The sequence below is a fragment of the Dictyostelium discoideum genome (genome assembly GCF_000004695.1).
Source record: "Dictyostelium discoideum AX4 chromosome 1 chromosome, whole genome shotgun sequence".
Classification (NCBI taxonomy): Eukaryota; Evosea; class Eumycetozoa; order Dictyosteliales; family Dictyosteliaceae; genus Dictyostelium; species Dictyostelium discoideum.
In genome coordinates, this window is record NC_007087.3 from 1,316,779 (window position 1) to 1,334,305 (window position 17,527).

General features: G+C 22.3%; 7 protein-coding genes across 7 annotated transcripts; 2 read left to right on the forward strand and 5 right to left on the reverse strand.

The window, feature by feature from the left end:
* Positions 1-223: 223 nt before the first annotated feature.
* On the forward strand, positions 224-1,786 carry bkdB (3-methyl-2-oxobutanoate dehydrogenase; the record flags this gene model as incomplete). The annotated part of the gene is made up of 3 exons (XM_642404.1): positions 224-265; positions 620-988; positions 1,085-1,786. The coding sequence occupies 3 exons, from the start codon at positions 224-226 to the stop codon at positions 1,784-1,786; spliced, it is 1,113 nt and encodes a 370-aa protein (XP_647496.1).
* A 198-nt stretch (positions 1,787-1,984) lies between these two features.
* DDB_G0268022 (hypothetical protein) lies at positions 1,985-2,609 on the reverse strand (the record flags this gene model as incomplete). Its single annotated transcript, XM_642405.1, has 2 exons — positions 1,985-2,137; positions 2,241-2,609. The coding sequence occupies 2 exons, from the start codon at positions 2,607-2,609 to the stop codon at positions 1,985-1,987; spliced, it is 522 nt and encodes a 173-aa protein (XP_647497.1).
* Positions 2,610-3,305: 696 nt separating this feature from the next.
* On the reverse strand, positions 3,306-5,394 carry DDB_G0268024 (histone deacetylase family protein; the record flags this gene model as incomplete). Its single annotated transcript, XM_642406.1, has 5 exons — positions 3,306-4,314; positions 4,410-4,623; positions 4,753-4,870; positions 5,130-5,242; positions 5,361-5,394. The coding sequence occupies 5 exons, from the start codon at positions 5,392-5,394 to the stop codon at positions 3,306-3,308; spliced, it is 1,488 nt and encodes a 495-aa protein (XP_647498.1).
* A 515-nt stretch (positions 5,395-5,909) lies between these two features.
* DDB_G0268026 (hypothetical protein) lies at positions 5,910-6,730 on the reverse strand (the record flags this gene model as incomplete). The annotated part of the gene is made up of 2 exons (XM_642407.1): positions 5,910-6,398; positions 6,551-6,730. The coding sequence occupies 2 exons, from the start codon at positions 6,728-6,730 to the stop codon at positions 5,910-5,912; spliced, it is 669 nt and encodes a 222-aa protein (XP_647499.1).
* Positions 6,731-8,500: 1,770 nt separating this feature from the next.
* DDB_G0268028 (hypothetical protein) lies at positions 8,501-10,822 on the reverse strand (the record flags this gene model as incomplete). The annotated part of the gene is made up of 1 exon (XM_642408.1): positions 8,501-10,822. The coding sequence occupies one exon, from the start codon at positions 10,820-10,822 to the stop codon at positions 8,501-8,503; it is 2,322 nt and encodes a 773-aa protein (XP_647500.1).
* Positions 10,823-12,519: 1,697 nt separating this feature from the next.
* On the forward strand, positions 12,520-14,379 carry cysB (cystathionine beta-synthase; the record flags this gene model as incomplete). The annotated part of the gene is made up of 2 exons (XM_642409.1): positions 12,520-12,596; positions 12,960-14,379. 2 exons carry the CDS (start codon positions 12,520-12,522, stop codon positions 14,377-14,379), a joined length of 1,497 nt encoding a protein of 498 aa, XP_647501.1.
* An 81-nt stretch (positions 14,380-14,460) lies between these two features.
* On the reverse strand, positions 14,461-16,257 carry plbG (phospholipase B-like protein; the record flags this gene model as incomplete). Its single annotated transcript, XM_642410.1, has 1 exon — positions 14,461-16,257. The coding sequence occupies one exon, from the start codon at positions 16,255-16,257 to the stop codon at positions 14,461-14,463; it is 1,797 nt and encodes a 598-aa protein (XP_647502.1).
* Between the last annotated feature and the right edge of the window lie 1,270 nt (positions 16,258-17,527).

A 17,527-nucleotide genomic window follows, 5' to 3' on the forward strand; every position in this document is an offset into this window, starting at 1 on the left:
GTTTAAGTATGACATGTGAATCAATGTATTTTTTTTATTTTTTATTATTATTATTTTTTTATTTTTTATTTTTTTTTTTTTTTTATTTTTTTTTTTTTTTGTTTTTTTTTTTTAATTCTTTTTCAAAATTTCTTTTTTTTATTTTTTTATTTTTTTATTTTTTTTTTTCACTCCCATTATTTTTTTTTAATATAAGAAAGGGATTATTGCTATATTAATAATAATGTTAAGAGGAAATAATATTAAAAAAGTCAACTCTTTATTAGTAAGTATTCTTTTTTTTTTTATTATTAATTTTCTGGGTTATGAAATAAAAAATAAATTAAAAAAAAAAAAAAAAATTAAAATCACATATGATCATAAAAACGAACGAATCACATACACACATATTTTTTTTTTTTTTTTTTTTTTTTTTTTTTCTTTCTTTCTCATTTGGAGTTAAAACTCTTTAATTATTATTATTATTATTATTATTATTATTTTTATTTTTATTATTATTTTTCATTCTTTTATGATTCACTATTTATAATTTAAACCTTTTAACAAAAAAAAAAAAAACCAAAATATTAATAATAATAATAATAATAATAATAATTATAATAATGATAATAATAAATAGGTTAGATCATTTCATTCAACAGTTGGAAATAGATCAGGTGGACCATCAACACCAATTAATTATCCATCATTAGAGATTGAAAATGCAGGTGAAAAACAAAAAATGAATCTTTTTCAAGCAATTAACAATGGTATGGATATTGCAATGCAAAAAGATTCAAAAGCAGTTGTATTTGGTGAAGATGTAGGTTTTGGTGGTGTATTTCGTTGTACAGTTGGTTTAAGAGATAAATATGGTGCATCAAGAGTTTTCAATACACCATTATGTGAACAAGGTATTGCTGGTTTCGCAATTGGTTTAGCTGCTCAAGGTGCTACTCCAATCGCTGAAATTCAATTTGCTGATTATATTTTCCCAGCTTTTGATCAAGTATGTTATTATTTTCCCCTCATATATATATATATATATATATATATGTATATAAGAAAGAAATAATATATTAATTAATATATATAAATTTATTAGATTGTAAATGAAGCAGCAAAATATAGATATAGATCAGGTGGTCAATTTGATTGTGGATCATTAACAATTAGATCACCATATGGTGCAGTTGGACATGGTGGACATTATCATTCACAATCACCAGAATCATATTTTGGACATACACCAGGTTTAAAGGTTGTAATTCCATCAACACCAATTGAAGCCAAAGGTTTATTATTAGCATCAATTCGTGAAAAAGATCCAGTTATATTTTTTGAACCAAAATTAATGTATAGATCAGCTGTTGAAGAAGTACCAATTGGTGATTATGAAATTCCATTAGGTAAAGCACGTATTGTTAAAGAGGGTAAGGATATTACAATCATTGGTTGGGGTGCTCAAATGAGAGTTTTACTTCAAGCTGTTAATATGGCCGAAGAGAAATTAGGTATCAGTTGTGAGTTGATCGATTTACGTACTATTCAACCATGGGATGTTGAAACAGTAGTTGAAAGTGTAAAAAAAACTGGTAGAGTTGTCATTAGTCATGAAGCTCCAAAAACTGGTGGTTGGGCTGCTGAAATCTCTGCTACCATTCAAGAACGTTGTTTCCTTCATTTAGAAGCTCCAATTCAAAGAGTTTGTGGTTATGATACACCTTTCCCATTAATCTTTGAAAAATTCTATGTACCTGATCACTTAAAGAATTTCGAATCAATTAAAAAAACTATGGTTTATTAAATTTAATAAAAAAAAAAAAAAAAAAAAAAAAAAAAATCAAATAAATAATAGTAATAATAAAAAAAAATTTAAAAAATAAAAACAAAGGAAAAAAAAAAAAAAAAAAAAAACTATAATCATATATTATTAAATTTTACAAAGTTTATTAATAATTTACAAAAAGTTTATTTGTCTTTTTTTTTTTTTTTTTTTTTTTTTTTAATCTTTTTTCTTTAATTTATCAGATTTTTGATTTGTTTCAATTTTATCTTGATCTGCATTCATTAAAAATAAACCAAACATAATAAAAAATGCACCTATCCACCATTTAAATGATAATTGTTCTTTGAAAAACAACCAACCAAAAAATGCCTAATTTAATTAAAATAATAATTAATAATTAGTAATTTTTAATTTTTATTCAATATTATTGATTATTGATTTTTTTTTAAAAAATAATTTATTTATACTTTACAGTAAAGAAAAAGTTACTTGAAGTTGTTATAACAGTTGATGTAAGTGTTGAATTTGCTAAATCCATTCCTTTTGCAGCATATCTCCATTGCATAGTTGTACATATAAAAATACTACCAATACTAATAGCTCTTGTTATTAATTCAATATTATCACTTGAAATAAATTGTGAAAGAAATTGTGAATCTAATGCAACTTTACCACAAACTGACGATAATGATGCAAATACACCACCAATTAAACTATATATAAATGATAATTTTAAATTTATTGTATTTACTAATGGTTTTTTTTCTTCATTTTTAATTTTATTATCTTTATTTATTGATTTCTTTATTTCATTATTTGATTTTTTAGTTTCTCTTTTCATTTTTAAAATGATTTGATAAAAAATGAAAAAAAAAAAAAAAAAAAAAAAAAAAAAAAAAAAAAAAAAAAAAAAAAAATGAAAAAGGGATTTTTTTGATAGTTTTTTTATAAAATTCCAAAATTGACACCAAAATAATAAAAAATATACCAAACCAACCAAATGAATCTTTTTGTTTTTTTTTTTTTTTTTTTAAAAAAAAATCTATTTTAATACAAAACATATTCACTCTCGTTGTTCTTCTAAAAAAAAAAATTAAAAAAATGAATGATAAATAATTAAATTCTAAAAATAAAAAAAGAAAAAAAAAATAAAAAAAAAACAGGTTTTTCATTTTTTTGATATCTTTATCATTTTGTATTTTATAAGATAGTGCTCTATCTTATAAAATAAGTTAATATTGAAAATAAATACAAAAGTGATATAAAAAAAAATTGATAAATTTTTTTTATTTTAAAAAAATTGATTTGATTTAATTGGCTTATTTTTTTATGCCCAAAAAAAAAAAAAAAAAAAAAAAAAAATCCTGGATAAACTTTATTGTTTAGTTTTTATTAAATTTACATAAATTTTGTTTTTTGTTTATTTATACCTTTACTTTTTTTTTTTTTTTTTTTTTTTTTAATATATCTTTGTGTTCTCCCTGCCCTTTTTTTTTTTTTTTTTATTTAAAAAAAATTTTATTTTTGGATTTTTTTTTTAACCAGAATCCATATCAACATCAGCATCTTCATTATGATGATGACTATTATTATTATTACTATTATTATTATTATTATTATTATTATTATTATTATTATTGTTATTATTATTATTATTTCTACTATTATAAGATGGTCTTTCTTTATCATAAGCAGAAATTGAAACTTGATTTCTTCTTGAGGTTGAAGTAGCTTCTAAACCATTACTATAATTTCTTCTACCATCTTCTTCATCAGAATCAGATAATTCACCTTGATGATGTACCTTTTTATCACGATCAGCTTCAGAGATTCTAACATCAGGATCTTCATCATCTTCGTCATCAGAATAATTAAAAGAATCAGGTGGTATATCATGATGAGCGGCAGCTGGAGCATGATTTAAATTTCTAAGATTTTCCAAGAGTTGAATTTTTAATTTCTCCAAGTAATCTTTTGTGTTTTGATTCTCCATATTGTTTGGAGTGATATGTAATCTATATTCTGGACCATAATATTCTAAATAATCATTGTAGGGCAATTCATCCTTTAATTCTGAATCCACCAAAATCGAAGTTTCATAAGTCCAACAACGTGCAACATTTTTAATAGTATAACCACCACCACCCAATACAACCAATGGTACATTGAATGACTTTAAAAATTCGATACATTGAGCGTGACCTCTCAATGTTAAATTGAAACAACCTAATCTATCACCTGTCAATGAATCTGCACCACATTGAATAACCACTGCACCTGGTCTATAGAAATCCATTACCGATCTAATGATTGGTCTAAAGATACTTTGATAGGATTCATCATCTATACCATCTTTCAATGGGAAATTCAATGAATAATATTTACCTTTATCCGCTCCAATATCTTTAACATCTCCTGTACCTGGGAAATAATCACCATACTTATGAAATGATACTGTCATAACTCTATCTGTTGTATAAAATGCTTCTTCAACACCATCACCATGATGAATATCAATATCAATATATAATACTCTTTCATGATGTCTATATATATATATATTTTTTTTTTTTTAAAAAAAAAATAAAAAGAAAATTAATAAAAAATTTTTTTTTTTTTTAAACATATATTTTATAATTACTTTAATAATTCTAAAATTGATAAAACAATATCATTTGTATAACAAAAACCTGATGCTTCAGATTTCTTTGCATGATGTAAACCACCAGCCCAATTAATTGCTACATCTGATTCTTTACTATTAACTTTAACTGCACATCCAATTGAACCACCTGATGATATTTGACAAAAATTATACATGCCATCAAATACAGGGCAATCTTCCCTTACATTAACTATTTTAATTTTTTTTTTTTTTTTTTTTTTTTTTTTTTTTTTTTTTTTTTTTTTTTGAAATTTCAAAAATAACATCGATTAGAAACATGACGAAGGAGGTTTTTTTTTTTTTATAAAAAATACAATACATTTAACTAATTGTTTTGAATAATCATGCATATTATCCGGTGTGACAAGTTTTAAGAAATTGATATAATCATCAGAGTGAAAGTTTGTTAACTCTAATTCCGATGCTTTTCTTGGTCTCTATAATAATAATAATAATAATAATAATAATAATAATAATAATAATAATAATAATAATAATAATAATAATAATAATAATAATAATAATAATAATAATAATAATAATAATAATAATAATAATAATAATAATAATAATAATAATAATAAAACAATGGTAATGAAATGATAATAATGAAGATGATTGTTTCAATTAACAAATGTTCTACTACTAACAAATATCTAAATTAAATTTCCTCTTTAAATAAAAGATTGAACTTACAAATATTTGCATCTTTTTATATATTCCATAATTTAAAACTAAATCGTGTGTCATTCTCATACGATGAGGTTTCATTGGATGGTTAGGACCATAGTAATGGTTTCCCACTTCGTCTATTAATAGATAATTGGTGTTTTTTTAATTAGTAGTTTGTATATTTTATTTTTATTTTTTATTTTTTATAAAAAATAAATAAAAAGTTGAAAATTTTTTTTTTTTTTGAAAACTTACTATCGTAGAAATATGAAACTTTACGGGTACTCATATCTATATATATATATATATATATGTAATATGTATATTTACAAAATAAATTAAAAAAAAAAAAGATTTCAAAATTTTTTTTTTTTTTTTAAATTTTTTTTTTTTTTTTTTTAAAAATTTTTTTTATTTTTTTTTTTTTTTTTATTTTTATTTTATTTTTTTTATTTACTGAACATTTTGTGAAGTTGGGGAGGTGGAATCAAAAATACATTATTATTTTTCTTTTTTTCTTATTTTAATATTTATAATTACTTAAAAAAAAAAAATATAATTAAAAAATCTTTTTTGCATAGGAAAAAAAAAAATTGAGAAAAATTAATGAAGAAAAGGATTTGGTTGTAAAAAGAATTTTAATATTAAAAAAAAAAAAGAAATAAAAGTTTTTTTTCTATACAAAAAAATTTTTATTTTTTTTTATTTTTATTTTTTATTTTTATTTTTTATTTTTATTTTTTATTTTTTTTTTTTTTATTGTATATATATATATGTATTTTGGTTCGAACCAATTTTTTTTATTTAATGATTTGAGGTTTTGAATAACGGAATAAAAACAAATAATGAAAAGAAGACAGCACCAATTACTAGCCAAAAACCAACATATGGGGAAAAAGATAATTTGATGAGTTCATCTTCATTGCTACCCATGAATTTATGACAATAGGTATCATCGGCATCACCAACAAACAATGAACTAATCCAAGATGCAACTGGATTACCATTACATAATGGATCATCTTCACGGAATGCTCCATTGATTCTAAAGAATTGGAAAAATGAAACTAATAACAAAATCATTACAATGATCATGAAAACACCGGCAACTTTAGCGCAAATTCTATTCTTTGCCAAGAATGCAATTAAAATCACTACGGCACTAATTAAAGCTAATAATGTTGCTAGACATAAAAATGCAAGTGAAACTATGAAAACGTTCTTTATATGATCATATCCCAAATCATCATATTTCTCTGAATCAGAATTACTACTTGTATTTATAATATTTGTCTATTTTTATTTATTAAAAAAAAAAATAATAAAAAATAATAAATAATAAAAAATAATAAAATATAAAAAAATTGGTTAGGAAAAAAATGTTTAGAAGAAAGAAAAAAAAAAAAAAAAAAAAAAAAAAAAAAAAAAATTTTAATTTTACATACAGCATTTAATTTTTCATCAGTATTTCTTATTTCATCCCAATAGTATAAATACTTGACTCTATCTTCTGAGCCAATTTTTTTAAATGAAACGATATACCATGGATAAACAATCGAAACAATACAACATGCTATAACAACTAAGCACATGAATAAACTTAAAAATGCAACGCCTCTCTTCATTTTATTTGAAAATTATGTATATATAGGAAATGAGGATAAATTATGTATATAATAAATAAAAAAATATTATTTGAAAAAATTACTAAAAGCGCGTGTGTGTGTGTGTATATAAAAATATATATTAATAAATATTATTATATATATGTGAATTAATAAATAAATAAATTTTTTTTTTTTTTTTTTTTTTTTTTTTTTTATTTGTTTTGTGAATATTATTATTAAAAATGAATAAAAAAAAAAAAAAATTATTATTATATAAATATTTATTTATCCAATAAGATGAGTAAAAAAAAAAAAAAAAAAAAATAAAAATAAAAAAAAAATTAATATTATAAATTAATTTTATTTGAAAAAAAAGTGATAAGAAAAAAAAAAAAAAAATGTTTTATATGAAATTAAAAATATAAAAAAAAATAAAAAAAAAATAAAATAAAAATAAACTATTAATTAAAATAATATAAGTGCTATTAATAATAACATTTTGAACGGCTTAGATTACATCTACCACAAAATTTCACCACTTTTTGTCAGTTTAATATATTTTTAATTTTATTTTTATTTTTTTTTTAATTTTTTTTTTTTTTTTTATTTTTTTGGGTTTTTTTATTTTAGACCAATATGAGGTCTTAATAATATAATTACAACGTTATAATAAACTTATTAAAAGAGAATCTAATAATTCATCATAAAAAAGTGTGTAAAATAAAGGAAATTGATTTTTCCAAGATTACAATACACACTTTCAGACATTTTCTAATAAAAAAAAAAAAAAAAATTTATTTTTAAAATAAAAAAAAATAATTTTAAATGAAAATCTATTAAAAAACAATGACATTATATTTTTATTTTTTTTTTTTTTTGAAAATTCAAAAAAATTTTTTTTTTGATCTTTTATTCATAATGTTGTAAACCATCATTTTTCCAAATCCCACTCACTTATTGGGGAAAAATAATAATAACGAACAAAAAAAAAAAAAAAAAAAAAAAAAAAAAAAAAAAAATTATTTAACGAGCTAAAAAAAAATTAAAAAAAAAAAAAAAAAAAACAAATAAAATTTGAAAAGAAAGATAATAATATTTATTATTTTTCTTTTTTATTATTATTATTATTTTTTCAAACCCAATGAAATAAAAAAAAAAAAAAATCTAGTTTGTTAAATCACAAAATAAATGTTAATATTATCTTAAATCTGAATGGTCCATTTAGATAAAAAAGGATTATTTCAAGGATAGGAAATCAAAAATTAAAAAAAACAAAAAAAAAGAAAAAATTAAAAATAAATAAAATTCAATCAATATATAACAAAAATATTCATTGTTTCAAAACAAAATAATTAACTCTTATAAAATAAATAAATGTAAAAATCCTTAAAAAAAAAAAAAAAAAAAAAAAAAAAAAAAAAAAAAAAAGATGAAAGTATTTCAATAAAATTATTATAATAAAATGTATATTATTATTTTTATTATTATTTTTTCTTTTTTTTATTGTCATTAAACTTTTAATCCAAGCAACAAATATGAGTGGGAGTTTTTTTTTTTTTTTAAAATTTAGATATTAAAAACTATTATATTGTTATTATAACATGAAAATTAAAAAATTATATCATATTTAATAAAAAAAAAAATTATTTTTAAACAAAAAGGGATTATGAAAAAGAATAATTTTATTTATTATTATTTATTAAAAAGGTGAGGATTTTTTTTTTTTTTTTTTTTTTTTTTTTTTTAAATATTTTTTTTTTTTTTTTTTTTTTTCAAATTATTATTATTTTAATTAGTTGATGGACCAACATAAGTAGTTTGCTCTTGAGTTTCAAATACTTTTTTATCGTTATCAAAGACTTTTTCAGTTGTATTTGTAGTTGTTGTTTCAGAAACATATTGAGTTGCAGTTTGTGGTTGATTTAAAGTTTGTGGAATAACCATAGATTCAGTTCTAGTTGTAGTGACTTGAGTTGGAATAGTTGAGGTAGAAGCGACATTACCAGTATTTGAATTATTTGCTCTATTACCAAGAACTGCTTTAGCAAATGATTCAACACTCTTTTTAGCACTTTCTTTTTTTATATTCTTTTTATTTTGAGCCATCTTTTGTTTGATTTCAGAGACACGTGAATTGAGTTTAGCCTTCATACGTAGACGATTTTGTTTAGCAACATGATATTTACCGACCATTTTGTAATCTGTTTCAGCAACCATCTTTGCGACTTGTTGAGCGATTGCTTTTTCAACCTCGAATTTTAATTTCTTTTTAAGGAGATTTGTAAAGATTTTATAGAGGAAAGTATGTTTACAATCATAGAGATGAATTGAAAGATTATCCAAAATACAATAGGAATCCAAGATTTGAGTTTTTCTTTGAAGTCCATCTTTCAAGATTCTAACCTCAACACCAACACGAGCACCTCTACCATCGACTAAAATATTTGCTAAACCTCTATCACGAATTTTTGGGAAATTGAATTTTTCAAACTCCCATGGTAAAGCATTGATACGAGCACGAATTGAAGTGAGTTCAATCCAAACGATAGTATCTGGATCAATGATGGAGAGGGTGTATGGATCAGCATTGGTTTTATGCGAGATTTCAAAATGAATATTCTCTGGAAGCAATTCAATCGATGAGAGATTGACAGCACCAATACGGTAACCTAAATTTCTATCAGGAGTTAAACCAGATTGTGGTGGAATGGTGATGGTTCTAAATTCTTCCAAAAGGAATGGAACTAATAACATCTTCAATTGACCAGCCATACGAAGGTTACCTTTGGCAGTATGAGTATTCAAATCACTGAGTAAACTATTGAAATGAGTCCAAAGACGTGAATTTAATTCATCAGTTGCAATACCATCCTTGAGACGTGACGATTCTGCAGTGAATTTTTGAAGTGGTGGACTTTCTTTAGTTTCAACAATTAATGTCTCAGCCTTTGCATAAAGATCACGCATTGCTTTTCTATAGGCTGGATCTTCAATTAAATCTGGATTCTCCATGAGTTCAATTGTAAGATTTCTAAAGTCTTGCATAAACACATTGTAACCTTGATTCTTTTTAATCTCTTCAAATGATTCACCACCATACTCGAATACCTTATCGACATCGGCCACTGATTTATCTTTGATAAATGATTGAATTAAAATCTTGAAATTTGAAAACATTGAATTGAAATTATCATTGGATTTGATGGTATTTAATTTACTAGCGGCATGTTTTGATTCAACTTCTCCAGTTGCTTTAACTTCACGTGACAATGATTTACTATTCAATACGAAATCATTCCATGCTGGACTTGATGATAATACTCTAAATACTTTATAGAAATTATCAAATACAATCTCTCTTTGCTCATCAACAAATTGAGAGTTTTTATCCAAAACTATCATTTGAAGGAATTTACTTGCCTCTGAAAGGAATCTGAATATAGATTCACTACCTTTAAGATCAGTCACAACTTGGGTGGTGGAACGAACGATACCACGTCCCTCTGTACCCGTTGCCATCTTGACAATGGTGGTCTTCCAGTCTTCCAAGAGGACCTTAAGCTCATTATCATTGGAGAGATCGCCAGAGAATAGCTTGGCATCTTTGAAAAATCTGAGGAATTGTTCATCGGTTTTACGAGTTTCAACCATGAGGATTAGATCTGCCAAAATGTTCTTGACATCATAGATAACCTTTTTGGTTTGGTCATCGGCTTTCTCTCTAAAGATACGAGTTTCCATCATTCTTTCCAAACTATTGTAATGACGTTTAAGTAACTCTAAATTGGTGACATTTGATGTAGCAGCTGTAATTGGAATACCATCTGGTCCTATTATTGGTGCTTGGACTACATTACGATCAAAGTTTCTTGCATAATCTTTACGATATTCATATCCACTAACTTTGTTATTATTAAGTTTTGATTTAGATTCAACACGTGCTTCTGACATACTTCCACCTAACTTTGGTGAATTTGCATATACTGACTCCTTACCATGTTTACTATGTTTAACATGAGCTGGTTGATTAATTGAACTTGTATTATTTTCAACTGGATATCCTGAACTTGTATCAGTTTCAAAATATTCTCTACCTTTTGATTTTGTCATTTTTTTTTTTTTTTTTTTTTTTTTTTTTTTCTAAATTTTATAAAATTAAAAAAAAAAAAAAAAATTAGTAATAAATTCGTTTATTAAATAATAATAAAAAATAAATAATATAATATAAATATATAAAACTATTATTACTTACTTTTTTTTTTTTTTTTTTTTATTTTTTTTTTTTTATTGTTTTTTTTTTTTTTTAAAATTGGATAAATAAAAAAAAATTATAAAAAGATTAATTAAAATATATTTTTTTTTTAAAAAAAAATACTAAATAAATATTATTGAGATTGATTATTTATTCGTGTGTTGTGTGACTATAGTTGGAGATAAAAAATATAATCAAATAAATAAAATAAATAAATAAATAAATAATTGGTATTTTTTTTATTTTTTTTATTTTTTTTTTTAGAGGTGGGTTATGTAGTACTAAAAAAAAAAAATATATAAAATGAGATAAATTATTATTTAATAAAATTGAATTTCAAATTATTCTTGAAAAAATAAAAAGATGCTCTATTTTTTTTTTTTTTTTTTTTTTTTTTTTTTTTTTTTTTATTTTTTTTTTTTTTTTTAAACAAAATTTTTTTTTATTAATTTATAAGTTTAAATATTGACTTTTTTGTTAAATCGTCTCCCACAAGATTGGTTTTTGTTTATAAGTTAATATAATAGGGTGCGATGAGGAAAAAGTAGTAGAAACCACACAGTCTAAAAAAAAACGATTTGGAATAATTTGGAAATTTTCATTTCTATATCTGGTTAGTTTCTTATGAGATATTTACTAATTAATGCATTATTTATTAAACACACTCTTTTTTTAATTTTACCACACCGTATGAATTTTTTTTTTTTTACACCATATTAAATAAATTAAAAAATAATAAAAAAATAATAAAAAAAATTAAACCCAATGGTGTGTGTTTTCTTTTAATTATTTATATTTTTATTTTATTTTTTTTTTTTTTTTTTTTTTTATTTATTATTAATTTTATTTATTATTAATTTTATTTATTTTTATTTATTTTTTTATTTAGTTATTTTTTATATTTATATAAATTGTTTTTATTTATTTTATTTTTCCAACACAGGAAATAATTTTTCGTATAAAAAAAAATAATAGATAAATAAATAAATAAATAAATAAATAAATAAAATAATAAAAAAAAAAAAATAAAAAGGAATTAAGTTATTTACAAGCCAATTTTATTTTGTTTTTTTTTTTTTTGTTTTGTTTTGCTTTGTTTTTTTTTTTTTTTTTTTTTTTGATCTTCTAGATTATTATAATAAAAATGTTGGAGAACTTGTAATTCATCACTTTATTTTTAATTTTTTCATTTTTTCATTTTTTAATATTAATTTCGAGAATAAAGTAAGCGGTGACTGTTTATTTTTAAAAAAAAAAAAAAAATGAATATTCATTTTATATAAAACGAGATATATTTATTTATTTTTTTTTTTATTTTTTTTTTTTTCGACCTGTTTATTTTTTAAATTTTATTCAAAATTGAGATATTTTTCTTCTTTTTTTTTTTAATAAAAAAAAAATAATTAAAAATAAAAAAAAAAAAATAAAAAATTATTTTTAATTTTCGTTTCAAATTTAAAAAAAAAAAAAAAAATTTGGATAAAAAAAAAGTTAAAAAAATAATTTCATTTTTTTTTTTTTTTAAACCTCTCTAAAACAAACAAATAATCTAAAAATGTCAGCACCAGAAGGACCATCAAAATGCACTTGGACTCCAAATACCACTGAAAACACTCCACATACCACCAGAAGGTAATAATTTAAAAATAATAATAGTTTTCTTTTTTTTTTTTTTAAATATTTTAAAGGAAAAAAAAAAAAAAGATCATTTTTTAAAAAAAAAAAAAAAAAAAAACGAAATAAACCTTTTTTTTTTTTTTTTTTATAATGATAATAATAATATAATAATATTAAAAAATAAAATAGAATTTATTGGAAAAAAAAAAAAAAAAAAAAAAAAAGATTAAAAATCTGATCTTTTTTTTTTCTTTTTTAAATTAATTGTTAGAAATTTCAAATACTAATATTTTGTTTTTTTTTTTCAATCAATAAAATTTTTTTTTTTTTTTTTTTAATATTATATCAAATTAAAATTAAAATGATTTAAAATTTCAGAACTCCAAAGAAATTAATTATGGATAATATTCTTGATAATATTGGTGGAACACCATTAGTTAGAGTTAATAAAGTTTCATCAGATTTAGAATGTGAATTAGTTGCAAAATGTGAATTTTTCAATGCAGGTGGTTCAGTTAAGGATCGTATTGGTCATCGTATGATTGTTGATGCAGAAGAGAGTGGTAGAATTAAGAAAGGAGATACATTAATTGAACCAACCTCTGGTAACACTGGTATTGGTTTAGCATTGACAGCAGCCATCAAAGGTTACAAAATGATCATTACACTCCCAGAGAAAATGTCACAAGAGAAAGTTGATGTCTTGAAAGCATTGGGAGCAGAGATCATTCGTACACCAACTGAAGCAGCATTTGATGCACCAGAGTCACATATTGGTGTTGCAAAGAAATTAAATTCAGAGATTCCAAATTCCCACATTTTAGATCAATACGGTAACCCATCCAATCCATTGGCCCATTACGATGGTACCGCCGAAGAACTCCTCGAACAATGTGAGGGTAAGATTGATATGATCGTTTGCACAGCCGGTACCGGTGGTACAATCACTGGTATTGCCAGAAAGATCAAAGAAAGACTTCCAAACTGTATCGTCGTTGGTGTCGATCCACATGGTTCAATTCTCGCTCAACCAGAATCACTCAACAATACCAACAAGAGTTACAAAATCGAAGGTATCGGTTACGATTTCATTCCAAACGTTCTCGAACGTAAATTAGTCGATCAATGGATCAAAACCGACGATAAGGAATCTTTCATCATGGCTCGTCGTCTCATTAAAGAAGAAGGTCTCCTTTGCGGTGGTAGTTCAGGTTCCGCTATGGTTGGTGCACTCCTAGCCGCCAAACAATTGAAAAAAGGTCAACGTTGTGTTGTCTTATTAGCCGATTCCATTAGAAACTATATGACCAAACATTTAAATGATGATTGGTTAGTCGACAATGGTTTCGTTGATCCAGAATACAAAACTAAAGATCAACAAGAAGAAGAGAAATATCATGGTGCCACCGTCAAAGATTTAACACTCCCAAAACCAATCACCATCTCTGCCACCACCACTTGTGCTGCCGCAGTTCAACTCCTCCAACAATATGGTTTCGATCAATTACCAGTCGTTAGTGAATCAAAAAAAGTTTTAGGTCAACTCACTCTTGGTAACTTACTCTCACATATTGCCTCTAAAAAAGCTGTCCCAACTGATGCTGTCAGTAAAGTTATGTTCCGTTTCACTAAAAATGAAAAATATATTCCAATCACTCAATCAACTTCTTTAGCTACTCTTAGCAAATTTTTCGAAAATCATAGCAGTGCTATCGTAACTGAAAATGATGAAATCATTTCAATTGTAACTAAAATTGATTTATTAACTTATTTAATGAAATCTCAACAAAAAAATTAAAAATAAAATAAAATAAAAAAAAAAAAAAGTAATATTAATAATAATTATAAAAAAAAACTTGTTTAATGTTTTTTAATTTATTTAATTTGGGTATGGACCCATTTCTTGCCAATCAAAATTAAAAGTTTCAGGTACACCAATATGAGTTATATTTTGAAATAATGGTGATTGTGACCAAGTGAAAGGTGGTAAAGTACCACCATTTGTTGATGGACCAGATATTGCAGTGCAAGATAATGTTAAAACTTGATTAAAAGAAGTAATTTTTGAATCAACACCACCAAATGCAACAGCACTTCTATTACCATTTTCAATTGTTAATAGATCACCTCTTGATGAAATTGAATTCAATGGTGATGAATATGATAATGGATCAGTTTTATAGTTATTAAATTGCATTAATGATTTCATATCTTCAAAATTTAATACATCAGATGCATTACGTGAAAATATTAAACTTCTTGGACATTTTTCATAAGAATATTGATATGATGGTGGTAAATCAGTTTTTTCAGAGTATCCTGAAATATTATAAATTGATTCAAAGTATGGAATATTATAAGATTTCCAATAACCTTGTTCATTTAAAATATTGGTTAAATCTGCTGTTTTAACTTGACCTGGAATTTGTTCAGCAATCCAAAATGTATTTGGAGGTAATGATGATGATGATTGTTGTTTATTTGGTATAAATAATTTATAATCAAATACCATCCATTGATTTTGATAAGTACCACTATTAAATTCAGAGAATATTTTTACCCAATCACTTGAATTGGTTGCAATCATATTAGCAATCATTGCTCTTTGCCAAACTAATACTGATTGTGGAATTGTATATTGATATAGTGATTCATTGTAAATGTTATTTGTAGTTTCCATAATTGCTAATTTATTACCAGTGATATAGAAATCATCTTTTGAAGAAATAAATCCTGGTGATGAACTAAATGAAACTTTATATTCCATTGGTGTATCTTGAAAGTTGAATTGTAAATTTATAAATTTATAAATTCTTAATAATGCATAATAATATCTCCATGTTGTATGTCCAAAATAAACATCTGAATAATCTGGTAAAATTCTAATAAATCCTGAACAATCTGTTAATTCATCTTTAAAATTTGGTTTTATTGATGATATTTTAATATTTTTATTTTTATTTTCATTTGTTGTTGAAGATGACGATGATGACGATGATGGGAATAATGTAACTAAAGTTTCTAAATCACCAGCAGATGTTAAAATATATAATTGAATTTCAGATAATTGTGGGAATGGTGATTGTTGATAACCATTTACTAAACCATCAAATTGAGACATAATTAAACCAGTTGAATACCAATATTGTGATGATCCATTATTTTCAAATACTTGATCTCTAACGAATTCCATTTGAGTATTTAAGAAATCAATTAATTTTGGTGATGGCGTATGATCTGAATTTGTAAATTCTGAAGCTGCAAAATTATTATACATTTGATTAATTCTTTCACCAGTTAAAACCGATTCAATAAATCCTGTAAAATAAGCTTGTTCATTATCACTAATTTGTATTGTTGCTGAATTTGAATTAAATGTTATATTCAATTCTCCCCAACCTGTGGTTTCAATCTTATCAAAATATTCTCCAATCATAACAATATCATCAAATTCTTCATTATATGATGATTGTAATATTAAATTAAATTGTTCATTACTCCATACTAAATAAATTGAATTTGAACTATTGGTATAAATAATTTTATCCACATTTATGAAAGGATAATTATTATTATTATTATATTTATTATTATTATTATTTTCACATAATATAAAATTATTTATAAATATTAAAAAAATTAATATTATAAAAAATAAATAATATGATTTAATCATTCTTTGGGTAAAAAAAAAAAAAGTGATTGAAAAAAAAAAAAAAAAAAAAAAAACTAATTTTATAAAATTTTATATTTTTTGATTGTGCAAAACAGTTTGCAATTGTTTTTATTATAAAAATTTTTAATCTTAATCTTTAAGATAAAAAAAATTATTTTTATTAATTTTTTTTTTTTTTTTGTGATTTATTGGTGAAAATTAAATTTATTAAAAAATAATTAACTATTGCTTAGCACCTGAATTGATTTATTTTTTTTTAAAAAAAAAAAAAAAAAAACTAAAAAAATAATTAAAAATAAAGAAATGCTTTGCTAAAAAGAAAGTTGTATAAAATGATGGATAAAATCTTAACAAAAAGGTAATAAAAAAATATTTTATTGGCAATAGTGATACACTAATATTCAATTCCTTATTTTATTTTATTTTATTTTATTTTATTTTATTTTATTTTATTTTGATGTTTTAATTTTTTAATGTATTAATAATTTCTTTTTTTAATTTTATATTATTTTTGTTAGTATTTTTTTTTTTTTTATTTAAAAATATTAAACAAATATCAATTAATGTATAATAAAAATTATAGTTACCCAGAATTTATCTTCTATAATTAAAAATTAAATCTATAGTTGGTGTGTTGTGTATATTTGTGTGCTAGTATTTGATACTTACCATTTGAAAGACCTTTCTAGAATAAATATATATAACTATATAATTGTATTATTTATTTATGAATATTTTTTAATTTAAATAAAAAGGAATCATTTAGTGGTATAATATTTATCAGTAATCAAATATCTGTTCCATAATATCAACTTTAAGTTTGATATTAAATCATTTTCCTTTTTTTTTTAAAAAAAAAACATAGTACATAAAATGCACAATTATCTCTTTTTTTTTTTTTTTAATCTCTTATAAATGATTGGATTTATCTATATAAATGAAATATATATCGTTTTATAGAAAAAGTATTGGTTATTTTGAATAAACGAAAGAAAAAGATTAATCAATGATAAATTAATTAAATAAATAAGTGTTTTCTAATAAAGATATTTATAACTTATTAACATTGAAAAATCTAGCTATAGAATTAGCATATTCTTTATACTATTTTCATAAATTCATATACACACAAAAATACGAATAAATCTCAATTAAAGCTTGAAAAAAAAAAAAGAAAAGAAAAAAGTTGAAAAAAAAGTTTAAAAAAAAAAAAAAAATTGAAAAAAAAGTGAAAAAAAAGAATTTGGATTTAAATTACTTTGACCAAATT